The sequence below is a fragment of the Neovison vison genome, chromosome 1 (assembly GCF_020171115.1).
Source record: "Neovison vison isolate M4711 chromosome 1, ASM_NN_V1, whole genome shotgun sequence".
NCBI lineage: Eukaryota > Metazoa > Chordata > Mammalia > Carnivora > Mustelidae > Neogale > Neogale vison.
The window spans coordinates 45,640,588-45,666,346 of NC_058091.1; the positions used below are offsets into that span (position 1 = coordinate 45,640,588).

Consider the following 25,759-nt stretch of genomic DNA (forward strand, 5'->3'; position numbering starts at 1 on the left):
ATGTATTTTGGTCTAAAATGACAAAAAATAAGATAACCTTATTATTTGAAAATAATTGGAAATATATTTTACTAAGAGATTAATGTCATTTATCTTTTGGAGGCCTTATACGAATGTATCACAATTTAACAATTTGTGTAAGAAAAAGCCATCAGCAGGATTCATAGATTGTTAGTCAATTTTGATCTTATTAGGACCTGATTAGGACCAAGAAATCTGGATTTGAGGTGTCAGCACTGTGACCTTACAAAAACAACCATTTCTGCTTCCTCAAATTCAAACTAGTAAAAAAATCTGCCCTGCAATCTCATGAGAGAGGAAAGGAGCCAACTTCCACGCCTTCTAAAAACCTATATGGTGTCATACAAATACAACTCTTTAGAACAGAATAATGTCACAGGATGTGGAATGTGTCTTGACTTCAACATTTACCAAGCAAAACAAAACACCTTATATATAATATTCTTCTAGAAAAGTTGAAGGAATCTCTGGCAACTGTGGGATGGAGCAAAATAGTTAGGTGGACTAAATGAACAGTCTTCTCCCCAAAAGTGCTGCTTTATGACTGATGTTAATCTGAAGGGATCAGGTCTCTCATGGAATACCACAGCAGTTTATCTCATCCAGGATTTAAAACAGCTGCTTGAATAATGACAGGGCAGGCAGACATCACATCTGCAAATACACAGACTTACCACATACTTAAATGAGCCAAATATGAGAAGCAACTAACAAATATAAACATTACAATCTCATAGAATCCCAGATCATAATAGGTAGCTGAGCTGGCCAGATCACTTGTGGAGTGTTAATATTTCATTCTCAAGACCACCTTGAACTAAGGTCTAAGTTAAATGCAGTGCATCCAGGGGAGGGCAATAGGAAAGTAAAGGTTCTGGAAGCCATTTGTGGTGGGGATGGAAATGGCCAGTCCATCACCAGTCTTTAAGTGATGAGTCTTTAAGTGAAGCTTGAATGCCTAGTATCACTAAACAGTCAATCATCAGATGAAACCCAAGATGGGCCCTTCACTGAAGGCAGCCAGTGTTACACTGTGAGACAAAAAGCTTCTGGTATTAGGTCACAAAGGGCAATATGTCAGTCTACAATACACACTTGTTTTCTCAAGTTAAAAAAGAAAAGGTAATTCAGTAATCTAGTTTGTAGCTGTATTTCTATAACTTTTTTTTTATAAATATGGAGAAAAAAAACTATAAAATAGTGCAATCAGAGTAGTGCCAGGCATTTCCTAGGAGTCAATACTGACCACTACACCATATTTATTTTGGCTTCCTTGGAGGGCGGGGGTGGGGGCGATGCATGGTGGACAAAGGTAGCTGTAATTCTGAGTCAAAGGGAATGGTTGAATAAGCCAGAGCTGCTGAGCCTGGTAAAGTAGTTTAATAGGCTCCTCAGGATCTGGATGCAAACATCAGTGTTGAGCTCCATGCCAGAGGGATGTGACTTGCTCAATATTGCTTCTGTAGGTAGAACTCCTCATTGCTACACATATTCAAGATGCGGGCAGATGAACATGTATTCGGGGATATTACAGGAGGGACAACTTACTGTAGGAGTAATGGCTGGAAAATGGGATCAAAAATGTTCTGCCAAATCCCCTAAGTTAGGCAAGTAAAGACATCTTTTGTATAAAAAAAAAATCTAAATACTACCCCCAAATAATTGTGTAAAGCAATTTTGTATGTGAATGAACCCATGTGAATGTGATCCATTTTTTTTTTTTACCATAAACATATATGACTTACCATTTAAGACTTTCTTTTCTTCATGATAGTCTGTATAGTGATTTAGGGAAAAAAGCCAGGTAAGAATAGTATAACATCAAAGAGAATATCAGTTAATATTATATTTGAAGATAACAGCCCTGTTTTTGAAAGGTTTTCTTTTAAGGTCTAAAGAGAAAAACAAGACTAATAAACAGCTGACTTATGTTAGAAATAAGGAAAATTCCTCTCTGAAAATTATCAGGCCATTTCTTCTTCAGGTGTTTACCTCCCACTTAACTGAGCTTTTTTCTACTTCTTTGAACATTTGTTTTCTAATACTTTGGTTAATATCTTCAGAAAACAGATAAAAACCCAAGTTTTTCCCAGGTTATCAGTCTCTAAAGTAGTCAAAATTATCCAGAATTTATTACATTATACTTTATAAATAAGACATATATGTTAACAACCCAAAAAAAGACACCTTATTATCTTTCTTATCTAGGACAGTACTTAAAAATGATTATTGTTACTCCAAATTTAAATGGCAAAATAATAAAAATATAAGACTTGCACTGTATATACAATGCACTACAATTAGTGTTACAACCCAGGAAAATTTAACAGGTATTTTCTTTCAGGATGGCAGCCAACTCACAAATCTACATTGTATTTTGATCACCACAGATACCACACCATATGGTCAAAATAAAATCCTCAGCAAGTTAACAGAGTTTAAAAAAAAAAGAAGACAAGCCAACAAAATATTCAAATAGAAAATGACATATCAATTGTTAAAGTGAACTTGTTTATAGAAAAAGAAACTCAACTACTTAAATAAAAGCTTTTAGATTTTTTATATTCTGATTTTCAATCAACCAGAGATCTTGTAATTACTTCCACTTCACCCAACTACCATAAAATAATCATGATTCAGGAGGCCAGATGAATAGTTTTTATTTTCCTTATTTTATTGAAATAATTTCATAGCTGAAAGGGATCCTTAACAGCATACAGCAAATTACCATCTGATCCCCTCATTTAAGACTGAAAACCAGAGGTCAAGGACTTGAATGAAACCCACAGCTCTTCAGCAACAAAGACGAGGTTGGACTTTGTCTTCTGAAACTCAGCATCGTATTTCTTACTATGCTATTGCTAGTGTTAATACTTAATACCTCCTAGAAAGACAAAAGACCTAAAAATCATTTAAATTATACCTCAAAATGAGCTTTGTTTATCAAGTGCCAAGTAAAAAGCTAGTCATTACAGTTCACAAGGGATCACTGATATCGCTGCTTGATCACTTACTTTTATCAGTGGGTTTCATCTGTCTTTCCCACTGCATTTGTGATTGTTTTTTATCTTAGAACAAACAACAAACTTACAGATATAAGTAAATTAAATCTATTTTCTGTGTACCACATAGTTGGCAGTTTGAGGAATCTCATTAATCAAGTAAAACAGTTTGTTTTTAATCTAAGAGGGTCACAGATTTTGAAAAATTGCCCCAGGTAATTTGTTTCTAGGGGAAAATGTACATTTATCTCATATGACTTACTTTCTGCCTGATGTGAATTGATTGGACCTGTCAGAACTTCCTGGATCCTACTAAATAGGTAATTTTTTCCCGAGTCTTTTTTTTTAATACAAAGAAAAAGTACCAGTAGGAAGAAATCTTCTACTTAAATAATCTAAATCATGTTTAAAAACTCTACTAGTCTTTGCAACTCTTTTAATAAACTGAGACACAGAAATAAGAGACTATTTTGTATTATTAAGCATATTTACATCTGAATCATCTTAGTCACATAAGACTGACAATAACTCTGATATTCTGCCTAGATAATTAATTCCATCATTTGATTGGTTCCATGACAAAAACAATTTGTATTTTTTCACAATGTTGGTTAAATTGCATTACTCTGGTAAGAATCTCTGCTTTCTGGAGAGATCACAGTCATTTTGAAAACTAACACTGCAACTTATAGACTGAACTCAATTATTTTTTGGTAAGAGGGTGGATGAGAATTTTTAATTGTGACCCCAGTCTAGTTTACCTCTGCTGGGTGGAGCCATGGAGGACCCCTCCATGATAAGAAAGAAAAATTCTTTTACCAGTATGCTCATTCTTTAATAAATATTTGTTGATCATCATCTTAATAGAGATATTGGTATAATATAAAACCATTTTGATAAAAAGTTAGGAAAATATAAATATATTCTGTCTGCTTACTGAATTACTAAAATTACCCCCAAATTTGGAACAATTCATAATGAAAGTAGTGACGTGGTTACCTTTGGGTGTGTATGGGAGGGGAAACAAGTAGATGGGAGACAGGTATGACAACACCACTACTCATAATTGAATCATGTGAATGCATTATTTATTCAAATAAATTAAATAAACAGAATTAAAAATAAAATATGTTCTTTTGAATACATACAATATGATAATGCTTTAAAAGAGGTATGTAGACAAGGGGCGTTAGAGAGGAGTAGGGAATTGGGGTAAATTGGAAGGGGAGGTGAACCATGAGAGACTATGGACTCTGAAAAACAGTCTGAGGGGTTTGAAGTGGCGGGGGGGTGGGAGGTTGGGGTACCAGGTGGTGGGTATTATAGAGGGCATGGCTTGCATGGAACACTGGGTGTGGTGAAAAAATAATGAATACTGTTTTTCTGAAAATAAATAAATTGGGGAAAAAATAATAATAATAAGTAAATAAAAATAAATAAATAGCGAAAAAAAAAAAGAGGTATGTAGGTTAGGTATAGAAGCATAGAGGAGGGTATCTCTACTTGGAAGGAATCTGAAAGGACTCCATCGAGGAGGTAATATTTTAGCTATGTTTTGAAAACATGCAGGCATTTGTCACAAGGCCCTGAAGAAAAGCATTCTAGGAAGATAAAGGCTGAGGCTTTATATCTGAATGTTTTACATTTGTCATGGAGCTACAAACCTCATCTTCTTTTATTTCAGAAACCCTCTGGATTTGGGATTGGTTAATTTTGGGCTGGATAATTCTCCGCTGTGGGGGTCTATCCTGTGCACTATTGGGTATTCAGGGACATCACTGTCCTTTCCTCTACCCCCTGGAAGGCAAGTAGCACCTACTTTAGTTGTGACCACCAGGATGTCTCCAGACATTACTCCCTTGTGGATTTTGGCATATATAAATATAAGTATAAATATAAATATAAATATGTAAAAGTGGATAACTTTAATGAGGTGATTCCCTGCCTTACAGAAAGAAGCATCCATGTGTTCTTCAAATGGCAGAATTCTCCAGTTGATAACTATAGTCTTTAAGTAAGGTACATATACATATAAACCTTAGTATCTCACTTTTATTTTTATTTAAATTAAAAAAAATTTTTTGTTTCAAGCTTTTATTGCAATCCCAGTTAGTTAAAAAAAAGGGGGGCAAGTGGGAGGGGGAGAATTCCAAATTAATTAACATACAGTATCTTCAATTTCAAAGTGAAGGTGTTAGAACAGTTTCTAACTCCTCTTTCATTGGTAGTAGTCTACTGATCTTTGGTACCAAGTGCTTTATTGTAAGTAACTGCTTGAGTGAGCAGGTGTAAAAATGAAAAACATAAAGTATTAGAAACCATGATAAAGCAGTGAGAAATTAGGAAGAAACATTTGTAACACTGCACTATGCCACTGGAAAATGTGAGTACTTTTAAAATATGACTTCCATTAAAATTTTTTAAAGTATACTTTAAAAAGTATACTCTAAAACATTGCTGCCCAAAAGAAATATAATGCAAGCCACAAGCATAATTTTGATTTTTCAAATAACCACATTAACAAAATTAAAAGGGGCAGGTTAATTTTAATAATATATTTTTACTTAACACAATATATCCAGAACATAGAATATTATAATTTCAACATGTAATCACTGTAAAATTTGAGACATTTTACATTCATTTTTCCAACGAATTTTAAGCCTTGAAATGCAATATTTACACTTTTAATGCATCTATATCTGAAGGAGGCATATTCTAGCACTTAATAGCCATAGGTGGTGTGTGCCTATAATAATGGCAGCAAAGGATTAAAATAAGGGTAAAAACCAAGAACATTCTTCATCTTTGCCAGAGAATGAAGTGTCCCACATAAATAAGTAATCAAGAACTGAAGCTTTATCTTTTTAAGCAAAATTTCTCCTTTTATTCATTATTAATATCTTTCTAAAGCACAATACAAACCATAATACTTTTTAAACAAAGGATTATTTTAAAAAGCACTGATTCTTTACTTGATAAGGATGCACTAGTATTATGTTTTGGGGTTTTTTGGTTTTTGTTTATTTATTCATGAGAGAGAGAGGCAGAAGCAGAGGGAGCAGAAGGGAGCCCGATGCAGAACTCGATCCCAGCACCCTGGGATCATGACCTGAGCTGAAGGCAGACATTTAACTGACTGAGCCACCCAAGTGCCCCCCCAGTATTATGTTTTATGTTCTACGCAGTTAAGCTCCTGTTTTCTTCCTAGACACCCACGCATTTTGCCACTGCCACACTAGAAACCACCAGATAAACTGAAAATTACCCTTCCAGAATTGGCCAACTGTAGGGATGCCCATAAAATGCCTGGATTTTGGATTCCCTTGGTTTGGGGTCTGGCAAGCCACCTACCTAAAAGAGGGTGCCAGGGATATTGTATTGAAAAAAGGCGATGAATAAAATTCCTCTTTGGTATAGCCCCTGCAGCCCCAACAAATCCTCACGCTGGCAATAGTTTCTTTTCACCTACTGTTCGCACCTCATCTCTGGTTTCAGTCTCTATTCCTACTTCATCTGTTTTTATCCTCTGTTTCCATCTCATCTAGAAGTTCTAACCATGGACTGAACACATGTTCTGGTTTACCCCCGTCACATGTTCTAGTATATCCCCTGTCATCCCAGCGCAATTACTAACAGAGCCTCCCTGCAAACTCAGAACTCCCCAGTTTGGACAACTACAGTTACCCCATTCTAGTAATTTTTTTTTAATGGAAATGCTTTTTTTTAGTATTAACTATAATTACTGCTTTTTTTTTTTTTTTTACTATTAGGTTAGTCATCACACAGTATACCATTCTAGTAGTTTCTATCAATAAGGCCAGCTGAGTTTGATGATCAATCCCTGCCCAAGGGCACAAGTGGTACTTACGTTAAAATGGTAGTTCACCTTAATTATCATGAATATTCCTTATTTCTGACACATTTAGATCTTCCTCTTTAGTTACTCTGTCCCTTTTCATATGCTCTACTCCTGAGGGCTAGCCTGGAGTTCAAACTGTATCTTGTTAGATCTTACATCTCAACTATTTAAAAAACCCAATCCCCTTACTTGCAGTCAACACCTTTCTGATTTGTGAAATTCTTGTTTTTATTCCCTAATGCTTTGCAAGTTGTCTCATCACTACGCACTACTGGCCTCACCCTAGCAAAACACAGATTATGCTGAGTGAAATAAGCCAAGCAGAGAGAGTCAATTATCATATGGTTTCACTTATTTGTGGAGCATAACAAATAGCATGGTGGACATGGGGAGTTAGGAGAAGGGAGTTGGGGGACATTGGAAGGGGAGGTGAACCATGAGAGACTATGGAATCTGAAAAACAATCTGAGGGGTTTTAAGTGGTGGGGAGGTAGGAGGTTGGGGGAACCAGGTGGTGGGTATTAGAGAGAGCACGGATTGCATGGAGCACTGGGTGTGGTACAAAAACAATGAATACTGTTATGCTGAAAATAAATAAAAAATTAAAAAAAATTTTTAAAGAATATATAAATATAAATAAATAAAAATATATAAAATATATAAAAATATAAATATGAATTTTAAAAAAACAAAACATAGATACTCTAAAAAAACTTTATAGCAAAACAGATTCATAGCCCTCCTCTCACATGTCATGGCAATAGGAATGATAACACTTTCGTTTTCACAGAAACAGAACCATCTTTCAGGTGAAACACACTAGTCCATGCTAGTTTGGATGTAATAATTGTAGGAATACAAGAAGGAATAGAAAACGGAAGCAGCCTCAGCCCTGCAGGAGTGGAGGGGCAAAGGGAGGACAGCAACCGCTAACTATCTCTACCATGTATGGGTTAGCAGCTTCTCCTGCGCTAGGTGCTCAGCAAACATGACCTCCCTGAACTCTCACAGTGACAGGAAGATATTTCGTTCTTAAGCCCCATTTTACTCCTAAGGAAAACCCTCAGATCTGCTCACTGATACCAAAGAACGTAACAGCTTATGAGTGGCAGAGATGTGATCTGAACCCATTTTAGTGTCTATGAAGGTTGTACCCTTTCTGTAGATCCTCTGCTGCCTTAGTAATCAATATCAGGGCCAGGGAAAGTGTTAAAAAGAAAACTTTTAATTTATGAATACATAATACTGACTCCATATCTCATTCTGGGTAAGAAATGTGCTTGCATTCCCCTGAGCCAGGAGGAGGAGGAGGAGGAGAGAGAATGCTCATTATGGTGTCACTTCTTTATGATTAGGATTTAATTAGAAAGTCTGTGTCCCAAACCCCTCAAACCCTCCGGATTTTGGTTTCCTGGTTGTTTTATTTTTATGCCTTGTATTAACTACCTATATTTCATCCTTATTGTTACTGAATGATTTTAAGTTGCCAATTATTTTCTCTCAGCATTTTTAAGATACTGTTCTATTGTTTTCTGGCTTCTATTGTTTTCTGGCTTCTACCATTGTTCTGATAAATAAACGGTAACAGCTAACAGATTACAGCAATGGCCACAGTTGCCAAACTGTGGAAAGAGCCAAGATGCCCTTCAAAGGACGAATGGATAAAGAAGATATGGTCCATATATACAATGGAATATTACACTACCATCAGAAGAATGAATACTCTACTATTGTATCAACACGAATGGAACTGGAGGCGATTACACTGGGTGAAATAAGTCAACAGAGAGAGTCAATTATATGGTTTCACTTATTTGTGGAGCATAAGGAATAACACGTTGAACATTGGGAAATGGAGAGAAGTGAGTTGGGGGAAATCAGAGAGGAAGACAAACTATGAGAAACTGTGGACTCTGAGAGACAAACTGAGGGTTCTGGAAGGGAGGTGGGTGGGGGGTTGGGTGAGCCTGCTGGTAGATATTAAGGAGGGCATGTATTGCATGGAGCACTGGGTGTGGTGCATAAACAATGAATTCTCGAACACTGAAAATAAATTAAATTAAACCAGTGTCTGCTGAATCGACAGCTAATTCGTGTAACCTTTTTTTAAAAATTTAATTTTTAAAAAAAGGTTACACGAATTAGCTGTCGATTCAGCAGACACTGGTTTGTTAGAACATCTGTCTCTTGTGGCTGTTTCCAGATCTTCTCATTGTCTTTAGTGTTCTGCAGTTTTACTACAAAGAGTCTCTGCATGGGTTTCTTTTTATTTATCTTGTTTGGAATTGCTGAATTGGCTGAATTTGAGGATTTATGACATAATTTCTGGAAAATTCTTAGCCATTATCCCTTTAGATATCCTCTTTCTCCCTACCACTCATTACTGGAAATCTGAATACAAGTGTCAGATCTGCCACGTCTCCTGACTCTTTTTCTACCCATTTGTTTCTCTGTGCCACATTCTGTATAATTTCTGCTGCTCAATCATGCAGTTCACTGAGCTCTTCTGCTATGTCTAAACTCTTTGGCTATTTGTGCTATATAGTTTTCACCAGCTCTCTTTTTCATTTCTAGAAGTTCTATTTATTTTTAATCAACATGATTCTTTTTAATCTTGCTTTTTACTTGTTACTAATACATTCTTTTAAATGTAAGTCTTTTTTTTGTTTGTTTTGATCCAAATATTATTTTTTTATTTTATTTTAATTAAATGTATTTTCAGCATAACAGTATTCATTATTTTTTCACCACACCCAGTGCTCCATGCAATCCGTGCCCTCTATAATACCCACCACCTGGTACCCAACAAATGTAAGTCTTTTAAATGTGTTTCTCATTATATTTATTCTGTATGCGAATAATGAAGTCCTGGCGTAAAAATCTGCTTGTTTCTTCTGCCCCACTTCCTCATGTTGTCTAATTTATTATTTGTACTAATAATTACCTGTTGTGTACCTGTGGAAATTTTGAGGGTTTTAGGTTGAAAGGTGTTTTTCCATTAAAGATTTGTATATACCTCTGCCAAACAGCCTGGGAAACCACTAATGATAGGCCATTTTACTTTTTGGTTTGAGGTTTCTGAGACCACATAGGTGGAACATATTTGAATTTCTAACTCTTATGTAGGCAGGGTTGTGTTTACAAATTCTCGGAAGAAGTCTCTTTCCTCTCCCCTATCACCTCATAAACAAGGTCAGGGAGGACAAGATAACTTAATATCTCCCTTGTTGTTGGACAGAGTTTTTTTTGTTGTTTTTTTTTAAAGCTTTCCCATTTCACTGACCATCTAGACCTTCAACAGTCCAAGCCATAGGCAGGAGTCTCAGTTCTACTCTCTTCCTTTATAGACCCATAGTCTGGTCTCCCATCCTGTGTGACCATTAAAATTCCAGTGTGGCTCTTAAGTTCCTAACATCTAGATCATTCCTGGAGGGAAACAGAGGTAGCTTATCACCCTCGATTGCTGCTTCTACATACTCTTTTTGTATGGAGAAATATCTGGAAATTTCCTTTTGAAGTCATCTGCTTATTTTAAATGGTATCTGTTCTTATCAGTTTAAATGGTATTTGTTGTATTTGGTGAAGCATTCTGAGGATGATCTGTCTTTCATTTCCAGGGAGGTGGAAGGAGACCAGTAAAGTCCTTTTACTAATTTCATGTCTCCTATGGACTAAAAACCTAAGGAGCCTGCCATACTTTCTGATTACCCTGAATGGTAACACAGAAGAACACACATAGCTAGTACAAGATTATGTAAATGAGATAAACAACAGTCAGGATGAGGTAACAGCAGTCATTTAGAAACTTCAGTTAATATCATGTCTCCTGCTAACAGTGAATCGGTGAACTTAGGAGTCAATTAAAAGGAGAAAGGAATTGGTTTACAAAAGGAAATGGGTTTGGGCACCTGGGTGGCTCAGTCAGTTAAGCATCTGCCTTTAACTCAGGTCATGAGCCCAGAGTTTTGGGATCAAGTCCTGAGTAAGGCTCCCTGCTCAGCGGGGGAGTCTGCTTCTTCCTCTACCCCTCCCCTTGCTAGTGATCTTTCTCTCTCTCTCTCTCTCTCTCACACACACACACACATAAATAAATTAAAAATCATTAAAAAAAAGAAGTAAATGGGTTTTCAAGAATTTCCACACACTAGAGGAGAGACAAGGTCAGACTAGTATGCTTTTGTTATACACACATATTGGTTTGTGTGTAGGAAGATAGGAAGAAGAATCCTTTCTGAGCATCTGTTACAGCGACAAAAGGAAGTTCACTCAGGTTAATTCTTAGCCCTATGTATCATTATATAGATTAGAACTGAGGCTCAGAGGTAGAAACTGGCCCAAAGAAGGCACAGCCAATAGGCCATGGAGCCAGGGTTCCAGTCTAGGTATACCTGTGCTGCTTCCACACTGCTGATGGAGGCCTCTGGCAACAAGGCCTTGAATTATAAAACTCACCAAACTAATAAACAGAAGACTCAGGTCAAATAAGCCAATTTACTTCTAATTTGAGTGTCAAAGTCAGGAGTTATTCAAAAGAAACAACTACCATTTCTTCTATAGTAAAGAATCAAGCAAGACAATTCTGCTATGCCTACTACATGTCTAAAACTTTCAGAGAGTGCTCTTCTGAAATAAGCTTGGGAGGTAAAGAGGGGATCTCCAACACCATACAGATTAGAGAGTCAGGTCAGAAGGTAAGGGGAAGAAATTGGTGTATTTTAAAAGTAGCTTAAAATCAGAACATGGGTTTTCCATACTAAAGGAGGGAGAAGGTTCAAGGCAAATGGGAGACAAATTTTGGAAGGAAAAAATTCACTGTATAACTTGATATATTTTCTGATTGAGTCATGTGAATATATTGCATATTCAGAAAGCAAAATTCTAAAAAACTAGCCTAAAAGTCAACTCTAACGAAATGTCCTGGCTAATCTATATAGCAACAGAATAAAAGACGAATGAAAACTATCTAAAGAGTAAATAAAATTGGTTTACTTCCATATAATGCTCATTCTTCACACTAGGACTGTTTCCTCAAAACAGGTCAAAATTAAGATAAAGTCATTGCTTCATTCTAAAGAACTAAAGTACAATCTTTACAGTCACTAGATTGAGAGGCCAGTGAAAAATAAGAATAATACTGCAATTTATTTAAAACTGTCTGTTGAAATCTAAGGGAAAAAAAAAAGGTACATGTGAGTCACATGTCACCGCCAGGTTAGCACTGGGACTGCTTACCTTTAGGAACAGCAGGCTTAATGGCCATTCTGCCAACCAGGCATTCTTTCAGCATGGATTCGTAATTGACCCAACGATGAACCTGGTATGGGATATAAATGAAAGAAAAGCAACATGACTCTAACTCCATGAGATGCTCTAATTTTATTTGCAGCCCAACTAACCATTCTTACATTGACTGCTCTGGAAAATTAAGAAGCGGGATTCAATTAGCCACTAAGGGAGCAACAGGAAGGCAGCATACAAAGGGATTCCTTAGAACAATGTTCTCTAAGTGTTGTCTGCAGATCTCTGGAGGTTCTTGACACCAAGGGATTCCTTAGAACAATGTTCTCTAAGTGTTGTCTGCAGATCTCTGGAGGTTCTTGACACCCTTTTGGATATCCATGAGGTCTCAATTAGATTCATAATAATACTGAGACAGTATTTGTCTTTTTTGCTGGTGTTGACGCTTGTACTGATGTGGAAAAAGCAACGGTGGGTGAAACTGCTTGGATGTTGGCATGAATCAAGGCAGCAGTTTCAATCTTTATATTCTTCACCATCATATACCCATGAGGGTCACAGGGGATTGGTTTCATTTAAAAATATCTTTAATGAAAGGGCACCTAGATGACTCAACTGGTTGAGTGTCCAACTCTGGATCTCAGCTCAGGTCTTGATCTCAGGGTCACGACTTCAAGCCCTGTACTGGGCTCCACGCTGCACATGGAGACTACTTTAAAAAAAAACTTTTATGAGGTAGAAAAATGATTAATTTTCTTAAATCTCAACACTTGAGTACAGGTCTTGTTGACAAAATGAGTTCTCAAAAATATTTCGGCTCAAAGTAAGATGGTCACCTTGAGGAAAAATACCAAAGTAATTATTTCATTTGCAAAAATGAAATGAACTTTTGTCTCAGAAATCTGTTTATATGTAAAAGAAAAAAAAGACTGATAAACAAACTGGTTATTCAGACTTGGGTATCTGACAGACATTTTCTTTAAAAGGAACAGACTGAGACTGTCACTTCAAAGAAAACAACTGATAGTATTTGTTGCCAGACTCACCAGTGGGAATTAAATTTAAATACCCCCTGGAGGACACCTTCTCAATATACATTAAAAGCCTAAAAAAAAAAGTTAAAAGCTCTTTCATTAAAATATTCACATATACACAAAGTTGTGGGTACCAGGATATTCATCATAGCAGTATTTATACTAGCAAAATACTGGAAATAATCTAGAGTCCAACTATAAAAGACCAGTAAAGGAAAACTAATACATTATTCAATAAAATATTAGCTCATCAGTAAAACAATCAGGCCAAATAACACTGGCATGAGAATCTTTGTATATGCTTCTAAGTAAATAAATATATGCTAAAATAGCAAATACATACTATATAATTATAAATGGGCACTCATTTATTAATAGAAATTAAAATTTCATTTACCAAATATTTATAGAATATCCAAAGACATGTAAAGCAATATCCCTGGGGCTATAGCACTGGGTAGAATTTTGCAGATAAAAGAAGGCGAAACATACTCAAGGAGGCAAAAGTATGAGGTTTGTGAATCATGGAACTAGTGATTTGCTGAAAGCACTTCAGTTTGCTCAAAGAAAAATGCATGTTGAGAATATTTGCCTTAATACAGTCTTTTAAGGCCTCAAAGGCTACACTAAGGACTTTCAATTCATCCCACTGTCAATGGTGCACATCTGAAGATCTGTAGAATGAGGTGCTAAGATGCCTGTCTTAAACAACACTCATCCAGCTGTCATGTTATTTACATTGGTACTGAAGGCAAAGGATCAGGACAGTATTTAAATAGTAGGGCCAGAGAAGGTGAAGATGACTTCATCTAAGGCAGCAGGGAGAGAGAAAAGGATGTAATGTTTACTGGATTTCGCCAGTGACTGGATATTGGTGTGCAACGAGGAAGGCAAAGATTATTCAAGTGGCTTCAAGTCCCCATTACCAGAAACAGGAAACAGCGGAAGAATAAAAGGGAAGAAGATGTGTTGATACAATTTGAAGGCAAAACGACTACGTGCCTATGGGTAATCAAACTGCCCATCAGGCATTTGGAAATAAAAACACGAGGTCAGAAGTGCCATCCAAAGTAGAGACAGAAATCTGACAGTGAAAAGATAATTTAATGTTTGCTGTACAACTCAAATACTAGCCCTGAATAAATACTCAAATATTTAAGGATACAAGAAGCTTGCCCACAGTTTCTAGAATATAAAGTTGTTTACTTCTGTGGTAAGTCAAGTCTTAAATAAACATCACTGGTCCTGTTAAAGGCAAGTGGAATGCAGTAATCTGATAACTAACATACTGTTTAAACTGATAAAGAATTTAACAGTACAGCAGTTCTTGTGACTTCTCCAAAACTTAAATAAGGTTTACTTAAGTAAGTAAGGTCCATATAACCTCACGACTGAGATCACCTCTGTAACGTCCCGAGGCTGAATATACTCTTCCAAAAGAAGTGTTTCCCGTAAAATCTTGGTTATAGAACAGATATAAGAAAAAGGTATGGCAGAGAATTTTCACACAAATGTTCCTAAACTTTTCTACTTAGCTTGCATTGCTAGACAATAACAAATAACAAATGACAGTGGGAATTTCCCTTAAATCAGCGATAAGAACCTCCCAAGAGGAATGCTATTATGACCAATGGCCAAACACGACTTTCCTCCAACCCATGAAGAACATGAATAGCAAGTGGGATTCTGCTATTTAAGTAGATGCACTTCAGTACATTTAAATATAAAACAAACTTTATTTCTGGCAACCTGGTCAAAACATAAATTCTAAAATAGATGAGAAGGTAGGAGGGACAGATATCAAATTATATTTGTTCAAGAGTCAACTCGGGGTACCTAGGTGGCTCAGTCAGTTGAGCATCTGACTCTTGGTTCACCTTAGGCTGGGATCTCAGGGTCATGAGATACAGACCTGTGTCAGGGTCTGTGCTCAGCAGAGTCAGCTTGAGGATTCTCTCCCTCTGCCCCTCTACCCACTCATGCTTGCTCTCTCTCTCTCTCTCCCTAATAAATAATCTTTATTTTAAAAAAAAAGAAGTCTACTTTATTTTTTTTTCCAACTTATTTATTTTCAGAAAAACAGTATTCATTATTTTTTCACCACACCCAGTGCTCCATGCAAGCTGTGCCCTCTATAATACCCACCACCTGGTACCCCAACCTCCCACCCCCCCGCCACTTCAAACCCCTCAGATTGTTTTTCAGAGTCCATAGTCTCTCATGGTTCACCTCCCCTTCCAATTTACCCAAATTCCCTACTCCTAACGCCCCTTGTCCTCCATGCCATTTGTTATGCTCCACAAATAAGTGAAACCATATGATAATTGACTCTCTCTGCTTGACTTATTTCACTCAGCATAATCTCTTCCAGTCCCGTCCATGTTGCTACAAAAGTTGGGTATTCATCCTTTCTGATGGAGGCATACTACTCCATAGTGTATATGGACCACATCTTCCTTATCCATTCATCCGTTGAAGGGCATCTTGGTTCTTTCCATAGTTTGGCGACTGTGGCCATTGCTGCTATAAACATTGGGGTACAGATGGCCCTTCTTTTCACGACATCTGTATCTTTGGGGTAAATACCCAGGAGTGCAATTGCAGGGTCATAGGGAAGCTCTATTTTTAATTTCTTGAGGAATCTCCACACTGTTCTCCAAAGAGGCTGCACCAACTTGCATTCCCACCAACAGAGTAAGAGGGTTCCCCTTTCTCCACATCCTCTCCAACACATGTTGTTTCCTGTTTTGTTAATTTTGGCCATTCTAACTGGTGTAAGGTGATATCTCAATGTGGTTTTAATTTGAATCTCCCTGAGGGCTAATGATGATGAGCATTTTTTCATGTGTCTCCAAAGGCAAAGGAAACAAAAGCGAAAATAAACTTCTGGGACTTCATCAAAATCAAAAGCTTCTGCACAGCAAAGGAAACAGTCAAAAAAACAAAGAGGCAACCCACGGAATGGGAGAAGATATTTGCGAATGACAGTACAGACAAAAGGTTGATATCCAGGATCTATAATGAACTCCTCAAACTCAACCCACACGAAACAGACAAACACATCAAAAAATGGGCAGAAGATATGAACAGACACTTCTCCAATCAAGACATACAAATGGCTATCAGACACACGAAAAGAAGTCTACTTTAAAAATAACCCAATCTCATTTCACTATCTTAATGGTAAAATCCCAGTATCACAACATGGATCACAACAAAATACAAAGTAAAACTTATATGAGACAAAGGCAAAGTTCTATTCTTCACAAGATTGTTGTTTCAAAATAAAAGTTCAGCCGATTGACAGTAGTTAACATATGGATATTACTATACTACATATGTATATATGTTACATATGTATGTTTCATCTATGTAACTTTTAAATAGTACAAAAGCTAGTATTTGTTGTTTTTAGTAAACTTAAGGGGAAATATAAGGGAAAAGATCTAATATATCTTTTGAAATATACATACAGATTTTCTGCTACCACTCTAGAAATAGATTTTTATCTTATAAATTATATATAAATATATTTTATTACATATAAAATTTATGTAAAATATGTATGGATTTTAATATAACATATAAATTATATATATTTCTATTATATAATCTATTTCTATTAATATCTATAATTTATAATATACTTATATATGTAATATTACATATATACTTACATACATAAGTATTATACACATAATACTTATATACATAAGTATTACATACTTATATATGTAATATTACATATATATGTATATTATAAATTATAGATATTAATAGAAATAGATTTTCTATTCATTAATCATTTAACTTTCTACATGATATGCAGACTCAGTATAGCAAGACAGGCCAGTTACTTAACATTCCCCAAAGGAGAAAAAACTGAGTGCAGAGAAGCTAAATTTCTTGTTTTTTCTTCTAACCATTACTGCCTCCCATGACCCAATCATCATCATCATCAAAATCAATCCAAACTGAGTAAACAGCTGCAAGCAGAGGAGAGAGAAAACACTTAAGAGCAGATGCCCAGATACAGATTTGGAACCAGCTCTAAAATTTTAGTAAAATCATTCAAAGGCAAATTAAACAAAAAGTTGTTACTTACGAGCATCTTCCTACCTTTCAAAACTCAAGCCAACATGTGTGAGAGTTGTGCAACTATTTTCTTTTTTTCTACAACAGTCATACTGTTAAATCTAAGAGAACTTTTCCCCTGTGATACTAGGATTACCTTCACCACCTCACCTGATCGAAGAGGTCAGTGCCATCGGATCCTGCTGCTCTCATTAGCTCATCTTCTCCACCAGGATGATACTCCATATACGGGCTGACGTTATAAACGAAACCTATCCAAACAAGGGGAAATAATAACCTAAATGGACTTCGTAAAAGTTGTACAAACCAGAAGTGTAAGTTTCCATAAATCTTTTCAAATACATTCTATTTAACAAATCATTATTATTATTTCAAAGCAGCAAGTACATCAAGGGTCTAAGATTTCACCAGACTCACAAGTTAACAAGTTAGCCTGCCAGTTTCATGGGTCCTGGTCAGAAACTGTCAGACACAAAGGGTAATTTACTACACACATCACAAGCAGTAGCATGTGCATGAGCTCTCCGAACCCCAATTCCTACAGACCTATGTGAAGAGAGCCAGATAATACCTGTGCACAAATGTGCTGTACGACAGGAAGGGAAGTCTGAGTTTAGGAAAGTTGAATCTTTTTTTTTTTTTTTTTTAAAGATTTATTTTATTTATTTATTTGACAGACAGAGATCAGAAGTTGGCGAGAGGCAGGCAGAGAGAGAGGAGGAAGCAGGCTTCCCACAGAGTAGAGAGCCCGATGCGGGGCTCGATCCCAGGACTCCGGGATCATGACCTGAGCCGAAGGCAGCGGCTTAATCCACCGAGTCACCCAGGCGCCCCTAGGAAAGTTGAATCTTTTATAATGAACAGGAAGTACACGTGCCCTCCGTTCTGGGTGGGGTAGATATTATCTTTATTATACTAAACAGTAGGCAAGCCCGTCCTCTATACTCCAGTAGGAGTCTCGAGTTCTACTATGCAAAGTTGTTTACTATGCCAACATCCCCAAAAAGACTGCCCCTGCTTATAAGATGTGCAGGTTATCTACAAAACCTAAAGAGAACTGCCTCCTAACACAAACGAATAATGAAACACTGTTAATGATTTTCAAAAGTTCTCTCTCTCTCTACTCCATCCTTCTCTATAGCCCTCATACGAAAATCTGATGAGAAAGAATCAAACTGTCACCCATGTGTCTGATCATCTCAGCGACCACTGGGCAAGCAAGGGTGACTGGGCCACTGAGATACGCTCTGAGAAAACAAGCACAATCCTTCCCTGCAGCTGTCCAAGGAACAAAGATTCTTGATGAGGTCTTTTTTTTTTTTTAAGATTTTATTTATTTCTCAGAAAGAGAGAGATAAGGAGAAAGAATGAGTAGGGGGAGTGGCAGGCAGAGGCGAGAGCATGCTCGCAGCTGAGCAAGGAGCCCAATGTGGGACTGGATCCCAGGACCCTGGGATCATGACCTGAGCCAAGGGCAGCAGTTCAACAAACTGAGTCACCCAGGCGCCCCTATTGTTGGGATCTTAACAATCCTTTTATCTTCTCCAAACATTTATCTCATCTGTTCATACATTTAAATATGTCTTTATCTTAAAAAAAAAAAAAAAAAAGAACAACAAATGGAGGAAAATTCACTCAATGAATAGCCTTCCCAAGGAAATGAGTTACTTTTTAATACTTTACTTGAAAAACTAGACAGTAGACAAATCCAGCCCTGAAGATATCTCAAGAGTACAATGAGAATAACTGGTTTTCTTATACCTAGGACTATTCCCTCTTTATATTATGACCTCTATGAATTTAAATAACTTCAGGTAATTTAAAATTTTCATCCTATATGATAATCTTGGGACGAAAGAAGAGATTGGATTTCAGCCCCAAAAAGGTATTGTAGTTTTTCCATATAAGTTCAATTTTAGAGAATAACCAACTAGGTAGATTTCTTTTAAGATGGCTTAAAAGCAACTTAGGCAACAAAAAGAAGTAAATTCAAAAATCTCTTTCAGCCAGTCCTCCAAATAAGTCTGAGAAAAAAAAAAATGACTGCTAGAGTTCTCTCCTTTCTTCTTCCCTATCCACCTTCTCTAGCAAATTTGGAAGGAATTTTTCCTACTGTTTATTGCTTAAAATCCACAGACCACAAATGCCAGAGGTAATGATTAGGATCATAATTATTCCCAATAGGTGTTTTGTTTTGTTTTGTTTTGTTTTGAAGACAGAATGCCTTACTTGGAATTTCAAACTTTCTCAGCAACCAAACCTCAACTAGAGTTTCTCAAGAACATGAAACCTACAACACACAATCATGAACCTTCTGTGACAGAATTTCATGTTTCAGTAACTGGCAGAAGGATAAAGGGGGCTTTGCCAGTTGTCCATAATCAGCATATAAAACCTAGAACATCCCACATGTGTTCTCTTTGACCTCTCAATCCTTTAGATTGACCCTTATCCTCTCATATTCTCACCCCAGACCTGAACAGCTTCCATGCTATTCAAATGGACAAATCTAGGAATGCCTATAAAATCCCTCACTGTAAGGAATTGAGCATGTTAGTGTCTCAGTCCAAGGAATATTAGAGCCAACCACACTTGGCAGTGTTTGTAACTGTTTATTATGAGACGGAGCTCCCAAAATGCAACTGATGTTTTTCTTCTGGTGCAGAGGGCTCTTTCTTCTCTTTTTTTCTTCCTCTATCTTATCTCCTTCCTTTTCCCTTTTCAAAAGCACTTCCTAACACTAAAACTTCAATGTGGCAGAAGAAAACAAATGCAAAGAATCTAACTTTATGATTTTCTTTCATGCTTGGTTGTTTTCTATTTGTACTATACATGGTTTTTAGGCAGTAATTTCTTACATACAAGCCTCTAGCCCCCTATGGATTCTTACCACCTGGTTTTCGAAACTAATTTTGCTTGCAACTTCCTAAATTTTGTGATGACACAATTAACTTCTTCCTATAGCTCTTGTTGCTCAAGTATGGCAGATTTATAAAACCCACTTCCCATTAAATAAAAATATGTGGTGTTTAAGGACCCACAGGCATAATCTCAACTTAAAGCTAGGCTATTAATAAATTCTGCACAACCTAAATCCTAATAATGACATTAAGAACAAAAATGGGCAGGAAGATATTCATAAAACACCAGCCTTGAATGGCACAAAACTGCTATGACCAAGATCCTCTGGTCCAGACCAACAGGTGCTTTCAGATCATTTACATGGGTCACCTTCAGTTGCAGAAGGGGAGATAGGGAGAACATCTGCTGACCCATCAATCAATCTACCTAACTATCCACCCACCCTCCCACCCACCCATCCATCCATCTTATCTACCCAACCTGAAATTTTATTTTTTGTTTTGTATTTTGTTTTTAAAACTCTAACCAGGAGTAGATAACAAGGATTGACTGAGTACTGTTAAGAAGAGCAAGTTAATTTCAAAATATACAGACATACCAATCACAATGTTGTATACCCTAAACTTATAAAGTGTTATATGTCAAGTATCTCTCAGTGTAACTGAAAAAAAAAAAAAAGATAAAAAAGAACTTAGTAAAATTAAAATACAACAATTTTATTAAGAACATCTACTCTAAGATTTAAAAGACATCACTTTTTAAATGCCCTGGCAATATTCAGGAGTACATTTTCTAGCTAATTTATCCTAGCTGAGCTGTAGCACAACCAAAGGCACACATTCAGAAAAACAGCTACACTGAGTTCTTTAGGCAATGTACTGGTAGTACCTGTTCTAGTATTTTTTTTTTTTTAAAGATTTTATTTTATTTATTTGACAGAGCGAGATCACAAGCAGGCAGAGAGGCAGGCAGAGAGAGAGGAGGAAGCAGGCTCCCTGCTGAGCAGAGAGCCCGATGTGGGCCTCGATCCCAGGACCCTGAGATCATGACCTGAGCCGAAGGCAGCGGCTTAACCCACTGAGCCACCCAGGCGCCCCCTGTTCTAGTATTTTAACTCTAAATTATCTCTTGTGTTACATATCTAGAACTCTGAGCTCTCAAATAAGTTCTTAGAATAAAAATTACTCACTTTAAAATTAACACTTAGTACTTTGTATTACCAGAAACTTATACAGCTAATTTAATCACAGAATGAAAGAGTCTCAAGATTGGGAGAGCTCTAAAGGTAATTTTGAGTCTGATTTCTGATCCAATACAGGACTTATCTCTATAAGATCTATAGATAGACCATTGTTCAGCATCTGCTTGAATAGTAACAGTGTCTAGGAGCTCACTGCTTATTTAAAAACTAATAGTTTAAGGATCAATATCATTTTTATACCTAAAACCTAATGTTGCCATTTTTTACATAGAGAACTCTTCCTTCTTGGTAAATGCTGCCCCTAGTTTTTCACATAAACTTTTTATATTGATTGTAATTTCAACTCTAGCTGTTACACAATGAAATATTTGTGTGTAAAAATTTTAAAAACCCACAACAAAATGTGTAAAAGAAAATATACTAGTCACCTAACCCAACTAACAATGTTACTACGATTGAGCATTAAATGTCATCCTGAACTTCCTAGAAGCCAAGGTTAAAAAGAGACACTAGTAATACTGGTTGCATTGCCTGATCTTAAAAATTATTTAAAAGAAACAAACAAACAAAAGGAGACTCCTTACTTCTTCTTTAGAAAGGAGAAAGCCCTTTGAGTTTTTGACATTGATATTGTGTTGAACATGAGTCCCTACATAAGGGTCACTGACCAAGCAACAGATGATATGATTTAACAATATGCAGAAACCTTCTTCAGGCAGCATTCCTACCAGCCTTCCCAGCCCTGCCTTACCGCAAATGTACATTCTGTCTTTTGAGACTTGCAAATTTGGGGCATTTCATATAAATGGAAGCAGACAATATAGGGTCTTTTGTTTGTCTTCTTTCACTTAGTATGATATTTTCAAGGTTCATCCATGTTGTAGCATGTGTCCATACCTCATTCCTTCTTATGGCTGAATAATATTCCATGTATGGATACAGCCCACTTTGTCTACCTGTTCCTCTGTTCATTGACATTTAAGTTGTTTCCACTTTGGGGTTATTACAAATAATGCTGCTATGAACAGTCATGTATACATTTTTGTGTGGACACATATTTTTATTTCTTTTGAGTATATACATAGGAGTAAATCTGCTGGGTCATATACAATTTATGTTTAACTTTTTGAGGAACTGCCAGAATGTTTTCTATTCTCAGCAGCAATGTGGGAAGCTTCCAATTTCAGAGCACTCTTTTCTAGTCACCACTCCAACTTCCCATAGACAGAAAAAGTCTTTTCCCACCTACAGAACCTGAATCACTTATCTCAGATAACTGAACTAACAACTGGATTGCAACAAGCTCCAACTCATTCTTAACCCCAGCCCCACATCTCACATCACAATGTAAGCCTCAAGTGACAGTTATACCTATTAATCTATCTCCCAGATGAGGCTCCACAATTTTTCAGGATAGGTAACCACATGTGAACCATAGTAGCCCGCTGATAGGGACTAAACTGCATCCCCATGGTTCGAGGTAACACCTCCACGCATAATTTGACATTTTCTTTGTTCTATTTTACATTAGAGAGTCTCAAAGCATGATCCAGACCTTCCTAAGGGAGCTTAAAAGTCTTTTGATGGGTGGTCCAAGGCCACAACATTTTTGTAGTAATACTAACAAGATAAGATGTCATCTGTCTTTTTAAAAATCTTTCTTCCACAAGTGTATAAGATTAAGTGCTGAACCACTGTTGATTTTGTTGGCTCTAAAGTCAATGAAGGAAAAAGGTGTGTTCACATAATAAAGTCATAGCAATATTTCTCTGTATTCAAATGTAAAGATCCATTTTTGCAAGTACTGTGACCACCTTGCCATCTTGTGTTCACTAAAGAAATAGCACGGTATTTTAATTTTAAGTCTACTGATATTTACCTAGTTCTATCAACTGCTGAGAGAGGGTGTTAAAATATGCAACAATAACTGTGGATTTTAATTCTACTTTTCAATACTATCAATGTTTGCTTCATATTTTTTGCAGCTTTGTTATAAAGCATAAACAGTCTTCATAATGAACTCTTAACGTTATGAAATGTTTTTATCTCTAGTAACATTCTTTGTCTTTGGTAGTATACTTTAACCAATATTAATATAGGCCAACCTTGTTAGACTTACTGTCTAGATAGTATACATTTTCCTACACATATACTTTCAACCTCTCTGTGTATTTATATTTAAAGTGTATCCTTTCTACAGAGCACCTAAATAGACATTTCTGCAAAGACATAAAAATGGCCAACAGACACATGAAAACATGCTCAACATCACTCATCATTAGAAAAATGCAAAACTACAATAAGAAATCACCTAAAAAAATTTTTAAAAAGAAAGAAATAAATCATCTCATACTGTTCAGAATGGCTAAAATAAAAAACACAAGAAATATCAAGTGTTGGCAAGGATGTAAGACAAAGGAACCCTCATGTACTGTTGGTGGTGTAGCCACTCTGGAAAACACTAGGAAGGTTCCTCAAAAAAAAATTAAAAGTAGGAATACCATATAATATACCATATAATCCAGTAATTCCACTATTGGGTATTTACCCAAAGAAAACAAAAACACTAATTTGAAAAGATACATGCACCCCTATGCTTATTACAACATTATTTAAATAGCCAAGATATGAAAGCAGCATTAGAGTTCATCAATTGATGAATGAGTAAGACGTGGTACATATACACATTGGCATATTAGCCACAAAAAAAAAAAAAAGAATGAGATTTTGCCACTTGCAACAACATGGATGAACCCAGAGAGTATTATGCGAAGTGAAATAAATCAGACAGACAGACAAATACCATATGATTTCACTAATACTTGGAATTTAAGAAACAAATCAAATGAACAAAGAAAAAAAGAGGCAAAAAACCCCTGACTCTTAAATACGAGAATTAACTGGTGGTTGGCAGAGAGGAGGTGGGTTGGAGGATGGGTGAGAGATAAGGGGGATTAAAAGTACACATATAGCGTTGAGCACTGAGTAATACACAGAACTGCTGAATCATTATATTATATATCTGAAACAATGTAACACTCTACATAATCATACTTCAATTAAAAATAAAGAAAGAAAAAGAATTGACCTAAGTAATTTTGGAAACCAATGTTTTGACTGGGAATGTGAAACCAAAGACAAATAATTATATAAAATTCTGCAAAATAAACAAACAAAACAAACAAATACAGTGTATCCCTTCCAGCCATCATGTAGTTAGGTCTTGATACACATAAACACACAATCTCTATCTTTCAATTCAAATGACTGTTCCATTTACACTTAATTACTGATAAGGCTGAATTTAGAGCTACCATTTTATCAGTCTTCACCCTTACCCTCAAATTTTCTTTTTCTTCTTCCAAGTTTTCTGTCCGTGTCTCTATACCTCTATCCCTGCCTTCTTTGGGGTTAACAAAGTATTTTTTTAGCATTTCATTTTATCTATTGACTTTTTTACTATACCTCCTCTCATTTTTTTTTTTAATTTCAGGTGCACAATATTTATTTTTCCATATGTATTGAGATATAATTGACAAATAAAAATTACATACAAAATTTTTCGTATTTAAGGTGTACAACATGTGTTTTAACATTGTTAAAAGGGCACAATGATGGCTACAATCAAGTTAGTTAACATATCACCTTACAGAGGGACTGAAGTCTCCTACTGTGACTGTATTTCTGTCTCTCCTATCAGATCTGTTTGCTTTATATCTGTATCCAGTATCTATCTATATTTTAAGAGCTCCAATGTTGAGTGCATATATATTCATATTATTACATCCTCTTGATGAATTTACCCCTTTACTATTTTTTTAATTTATTTTTTTTTCAATTTATTTATTTTCAGAAAACAATATTCATTATTTTTTCACCACACCCAGTGCTCCATGCAAGCCGTGCCCTCTATAATACCCACCACCTGGTACCCCCAACCTCCCACCCCCGCCCCCCCGCCACTTCAAACCCCTCAGATTGTTTTTCAGAGTCCATAGTCTCTCATGGTTCACCTCCCCTTCCAATTTACCCAAATTCCCCACTCCTCTCTAACACCCCTTGTCCTCCATGCTATTTGTTATGCTCCACAAATAAGTGAAACCATATGATAATTGACTCTCTCTGCTTGACTTATTTCACTCAGCATAATCTCTTCCAGTCCCGTCCATGTTGCTACAAAAGTTGGGTATTCATCCTTTCTGATGGAGGCATACTACTCCATAGTGTATATGGACCACATCTTCCTTATCCATTCATCCGTTGAAGGGCATCTTGGTTCTTTCCATAGTTTGGCGACTGTGGCCATTGCTGCTATAAACATTGGGGTACAGATGGCCCTTCTTTTCACGACATCTGTATCTTTGGGGTAAATACCCAGGAGTGCAATTGCAGGGTCATAGGGAAGCTCTATTTTTAATTTCTTGAGGAATCTCCACACTGTTCT

At 36.3% G+C, this 25,759-nt stretch overlaps 1 protein-coding gene across 2 annotated transcripts in view; it reads right to left on the reverse strand.

The window, feature by feature from the left end:
* Positions 1-25,759, reverse strand: part of LOC122904922 (cytochrome b5 reductase 4) — a 92,120-nt gene that overhangs the window by 48,458 nt on the left and 17,903 nt on the right. Inside the window, exons 3-5 of one of the 2 annotated variants that reach the window (XM_044246262.1) lie at positions 17,403-17,503; positions 12,118-12,199; positions 1,767-1,796 (exon numbers count right to left, since the gene is read on the reverse strand). In XM_044246262.1, the coding sequence (XP_044102197.1) occupies positions 1,767-1,796; positions 12,118-12,199; positions 17,403-17,503 (213 nt within the window). The remainder of the gene's footprint in view (positions 1-1,766; positions 1,797-12,117; positions 12,200-17,402; positions 17,504-25,759) is intronic. The other variant, XM_044246270.1, reaches the window with a different exon arrangement.